At 49.0% G+C, this 6,000-nt stretch overlaps 1 protein-coding gene across 1 annotated transcript; it reads left to right on the top strand.

The window, feature by feature from the left end:
* Positions 1 to 442: 442 nt before the first annotated feature.
* Positions 443 to 1,890, top strand: LOC124657458 (probable WRKY transcription factor 27). Its single transcript, XM_047196012.1, has 3 exons — positions 443 to 746; positions 918 to 1,089; positions 1,224 to 1,890. Exons 1-3 carry the CDS (start codon positions 443 to 445, stop codon positions 1,888 to 1,890), a joined length of 1,143 nt encoding a protein of 380 aa, XP_047051968.1.
* Positions 1,891 to 6,000: the final 4,110 nt, after the last annotated feature.

Raw genomic sequence — 6,000 nt, 5'->3', positions numbered from 1 at the left:
TCTAGCTAATGCCATTCTACTCAATACCTTCATGAGTAGATATACTCCTATTAAAGAAGTAAAAGAATGAAAATGGTAAATTGACATCTGTTGTACTCCTGGTCCTCCAGGACCAGGCGACCAGCTATGGTGAAAAAGATATCCCTAGAATCAACAATTCTCCTGTCACCCTGCCCTCTCATTCTCACCCCTTTGACAATGTCCCCAAGGTCAAGTGGGGACCCCTCCAGACACCATGAGGCCGGCCCCCGATAAAACCCAGCCCCTGCCTGCCTCTCTCTTCCTTTTCAGACAGCACGAGCCCGGATCCAATGCCCATCCCCACCACCACCATCCCCTCCCACCTGCACCTGCACCTTCAACAATAAACTGAACCAAAAGTCAGCGCGGCAGCGCGCCCCTCCCTTCTCCATAGCCAAGAACTCGACCCCGCGCCGCGCTAATGGAGGGGGACGCCGGGTGGTACTACCACAGCGGCGGCACCAACGACTGGGACCTCAACGCCGTCGTGCGCTACGCCTGCGGCGGACGCGGCCGCGTCTCGCCACCGCCGTCGTCGTCGTCTGACGACCCCCTCTCCACCTTCTACCCGCCACCACCGCCGCCGCAAGAGCTGACGACGGGTGACAGGCTGTTCGGCGCGAACACGTCGCTGCCTGACCTGCCCTACGACGGAAACTCCGCCGTCGTCGACGAGCTCTCCATTGCCTTCTTCGGGCCGCCGGCACCGCCGCTGGCCCCACACCTGCCGCTTCAGCAGCAGCAGCAGCAAGCGATGGCACCAAACGATGTACCCGTTCAGATGCAGCAAGGCTACGCGGCGCCGCCGCCGGCCGGACATCTGCCGCTTCAGCAGCAGCAGCAGCAAGCGATGGCAACAAACGATGTACCGGTTCAGATGCAGCAAGGCTACGCGGCGCCGCCGCCGGCCGGACATCTGCCGCTTCAGCAGCATCAGCAAGCCATGGCAACAAACGATGTGCCGGTTCAGATGCAGCAAGACTACGCGGCGCCGCCGCCGCCCGTGCCGCAGACCTCTGGCCCGCAAGCCTCCGGCGGCGAGGGGGCAGCAAGATCCAAGCAGAAAAAGTACGTCCCTAATACTCTGAATTTTAGTTTTTTAGACGAATAAAATGTTGCCGATCGTCATGCTCGTGCTCGATCATGCGTGCCGATGTACCGTGGCTAATCTGCGGATGCGTTATGCGTACGTGCAGGAAGAGGCCGCCGGTGCAGAGAGAGGTGAAGCGCGTGGCGGCGGACGGCGTGTCGGCGGACCCGTGGGCGTGGCGCAAGTACGGGCAGAAGCCCATCAAGGGGTCCCCCTACCCGCGCGGCTACTACCGGTGCAGCACCGAGAAGGCCTGCGAGGCGCGGAAGATGGTGGAGCGCTGCCGCGACGACCCGGACTCCTTCATCCTCACCTACACCGGCGGCGACCACAACCACCCCGCGCCCATCCACCGCAACTCCCTCGCCGGCACCACGCGCAACAAGCAGCAACATGGACACATCGCTCCCGGGGGCGCCACGGCGGTGGCGGTGGCGGTGGCGGCGGAGCCGAGCCCGGGGCAGTCCACGTCGGGCGGGACGTCCGCGTCGCCGACGACGTCCCCGATCTCACCTTCAGCGGAGGAGTGCAACCAGGAGGAGGTCCAGTGCGACGAGGCCGGCGGCGCGAGCAAGGACGTGGAGATGGAGGTCGAGGAGGATGACGAGCTGAAGAAGCTCCTGGACTCCGCAATTGGGGTCGGTGGCGGCTCCAGCAGGTACGCGGCAATGGAGGACGACGGTGGCGCCGGAGTGTCGCCGTTCCTCAACGTCGTCGAGGAGACGTTCGTGGTCACGCCGTGGGTCACGGCCCTCGGCGACGCGACCGGGTGGAGTTGACTCCATATTACATACATTGCCATATATAGCAGCATGCTGCTGCGAGTTAATCATGGCTTGTTGCAGCAGTACTTAGTAGAATCCTAGACAGATAGAGGTGGAAGGGAGCATCTGATCCATGCTACAACTCCAGTAATGCCGGCGGCTGGCCGGCCAGTAATCTTTGCCTAGTGTAATTAAGTGTTAATCAGGTCTGGACTAATAGCGAGTAGCTTGATTAGAGTACTTCTATGTTGCATTATAGTTAATCATGTCCAGTATACTGCATTATATATAGTTAATCCGAACCCAGAGACAACTTCTATATTCGTCGGCTTTTTCATCTGGATCATTTCTTCTTTCTTGGACATGGTTGGATCCTTCGATTGCCTACTACCTTTATCTAGAGTTGCCTTGCTACATTTGTGCATAGCTAGAGTGATCATACAGTCCCAGTTGTAGTTGTACGTACTACTCAACCCAGGTGATGGAACTGGAGATGTGAGATAAAGGGAAGACAGATTTGGAAGAAAGGGGGCGCTGCTGGTGCACGCTGTGGTGGCTCCGCTTGTCTCTTCCCTTTCACTGTGTGCCCAGTTTGAGTGTGTAGTGTGGCTTTTTTGCTGCAGTGCAGTTGTGCTTTTGCAGGGTCAGGACCATGTTGCACTGGATGGTACCTTTGATTCTGGTGGCGGTGGGATCTCGGTCCTATCTGGTACTGCTGTACCACTGCTGCTGCAACCAATTCACCTTTCCACAAATTCTCATATTTGTTCTTTATTTTTCTTCAAGGATGCGTGCACTCTCGAAAGGTGAGTTGAACAATGGATGACAATCTGTGTCGTGTTAATTCACCAAGGGTATATAGGAGAAGTCCCCAACGAACTGGCCACGACAGACACACGCAGGTGCATGCTGGTCGACAGAACATGTCTACGCTGAAGACTTGGAAATCTAGTTACAACGTTACAATGTACCGCTGAACTGGATTGGTGCAGAGGTAAGTGGCGCTGGTATCGTCACAATACACAACTGAGGCTCGTGTTGCTCGTTGAAGCAGGTAACTCAGCCACACAGTTTAAAAATCTAATACCCCCTCCGTTTAAAAATATCTCACTTTTGTCTAAATCTATACAAAGTTGAGATACCTATTTTTAGACAGATGGAGATTAACATTACAACATACACGTTCAACAATGTGCGTCGAATTTTCATAGAAGGGGTGCCAAAGCGAGAGTTATACAACGTCAATGAGATGGATAAAATGTTGCAACAAGGGTGCCAGCTCCTCTCCTAAAACCTACTCTCCTCACAACCACCATTTCATCTTGTTCTTTCCGTTTAGTATAGACGGTATAGGTCTCCAGGTCGCGTAAACTATTGGTCCTTTGGCTTGGGAACATGATGGAGTTGTTTATAGATTTTTTGTCCATCTCGTGTAAAAATGCATTTTCTTACTACAATATTTCGAAAACGAACTAAATTCTCGGTTATTGGGTATCGACGCTTGCATTTTTTTTATCTTCCTTCTTTAACTTAGTCTAGAAGTAGTTGTCCCCTTACATAGTTGATGTTTAGAGTGAAAAACAAAGGTCGGCTTACGGCTCATCTGAAACCAAAGGGTGCTCAGCTAGCAGTGATATCACCCAGCACGGTCATGCACGAATCAAGACTCGTCAGGTCAAATTAGTGTAATGGAGCCTGTTTTCGTTGTTTAAGCTTGATGCTGTTTCCAGCAGCATCTACATGTTACCATGTGCTTCCGTCTAGAAGCTGAAGTAGTTCCCTGCAGCACTTCTCCAAGTAAAAATTTGGTCAAGCGGTTGCAGTCAACAAGTGACTGGACCGGTACAGCGGTACTTTTTTTGACAGCAAGTACTGCGGCGGTACCTGGCAATGTGCCAGCGGAAGGCCGCGCGAGTGGCTCACCATGGGCTTGACCGGAAATTCTGGCCCAGTAACTGACGCGGAAATTCAAATTTGAACTTTTAAGTACCTTTTGCAAATTTAATACGTAGTAAATCATAAAATCATACTACGTACATAAATATGGACTGTGGTTAGCACGTGCAAATGCAAAACAGGGATTCTATTTCTCTCGAAGAAAAATTCAGGGCTACAGACGGCTTGCGATGTGCTTAACTGAAGGGAGCAGGGGTTACTCGCACTGTCCTGTTAATGAGGTGCCATAAGTTAAAAGCCACCAGTTAATTATGGGAGCCATTGGCGTAATTACGATCTCAGTTAATGAGGTGATGTTCATGGGGAAGGGACAACCAGCTGCCACACGCGTGCCGCTGGCCGCTGCAAGCCTGCAATCGAGCTCGTCAGACGCGGAGCTCTAGACAGACAGCAAGCAAAAACGTTCGCCACGGTGCAATAACGCACGATGCAGTATTTCTTCTTCTTTACTTGGATCACAAGGTATTACTCCCCATGCTCTGTTAGACTGGTCACAACGCATAATATCTTATGGGATCATGCGTATGATACTACCACATATCACTATCTTCACAATGCATGATATCATATATTGGTATTTTTTCTATTAATTGATTTGTATAATCTCAATGCAAATATAAGTACAAGATTTTATTTGACATTAATTTTTTCTAGTAGTATGTGCTATGATACGGTATCTACAAGTATCCTCTCTCTCATTGTTAATTGCACTGCCACATTGCATGCATGAAATGCATGATACTACCTATGATATTTTCATTGTGTGTAGTCTTACATGTTTCAACAAAAATGTAGACAATAAATTTAATTAATGAAATATAAGGCTGGTCATAGTGCATAGTATACTAGTAGCATGCATATGATACTTGTCTATGATTCTATCTTTATAGTGGGTGATATTATAGAGTATAGTATTATAAACTTTTAAATTTATTGTTTTGTAGAATTCCAATGTAAATCAATGTACAAGATTTATTTGGCATTTACTTTTCTCATAACGTGCGCTATGATACTGTATCCACCTAGTACTCTAATCCAATCTCTCCTCCTTAATTATATGCCACAACATTTTTGTGGGTCTAGGATGCATGATATATATATTACCTAAGATACTAGCACTATGGACAGCCTAAAATATATGCCATAAAAATTAGAGTGTTGGAAAATAGGGAAATGTTGTTTTTAATATAAATGCAATATATGGTATAATATTTGTGTCAATATTTTACTTTATTAAGTAAATTAATGGTCAAAGATTTCTAGAAACACATAATAGACTTTAAAGACGATATGGAAGGAGTAGTACACAAGTTGTATGGTGATGTGTGAAAACTAGGAAGAGCTGAGCTGCAGAGTGTGTTGAGCTCCTGGTTCTCATGGCCTCCCCTCGGTCACTGCTGCGGTTGTACGGTTGAGGAACCTTGGATCGGATGACGGGTTCCCATATGGTCTACAAGTTCGTCTCCGGTGTACGGAGTTTGGCAGCAATGAAAATAAATGTCCTTCCGCCCGCTCCACCAGATCAATATTCTTGCCTAGAGGAACGTTGATGTGTTGAAGTTTGGACTCCATCATCGGGCATTAGGCCGGGCGTGATAAGCGCCTATATAAGGCAGCGGCGTTTCATGGTCGGAATGATGTTGCAGCTTAGTGGTGTACTCAAGTTCTGCCTCCGCCTGATGAAACTCACCCATATATGGCTCTATCGGAAAACCTGCGAGTTTTGCATCCTCCATCTCTGTGCGGCCGAAGTTTGGATTATCTACTGGCCCACCTTGGACCTAGCTTCTCCAGGACGGAGATCTCTTAAGATCGTGGTCATCAACATCTTTTATCTAAGCTTTGCTTACGACACGTTGTCGAGGGATACAAAAGAATAATGGTGCTGAACTTTTTGAGAAACTTGTGCTTTTCAAAGTTGTTCTTGTAAGATCTGGTTTCAGATAATACATCCTTAGGCCTTTTCCAAAAGAAAGAAATAGTGGGTTGAGTTTCTGCCAGGAAGATCAAGAGCATCTCCACGCTCCCCAAACACCGTCCGGTAAAAGTGACATATCGGTCGTTTGGGGGACGTCGCACCTTGGTGCCGCGCTTGGGAGGTGTCCCTCTCCAGCCGCGTTCCCCAAACCCGACCCCCAAATAATTTTCTATTGAAAATTAACGCTTTAT

This window comes from Lolium rigidum, chromosome 1, assembly GCF_022539505.1.
Source record: "Lolium rigidum isolate FL_2022 chromosome 1, APGP_CSIRO_Lrig_0.1, whole genome shotgun sequence".
Classification (NCBI taxonomy): Eukaryota; Viridiplantae; Streptophyta; class Magnoliopsida; order Poales; family Poaceae; genus Lolium; species Lolium rigidum.
The sequence above is the reverse complement of the archived record's forward strand: the minus strand, read 5'-3'. Positions and strand labels throughout refer to the sequence as shown.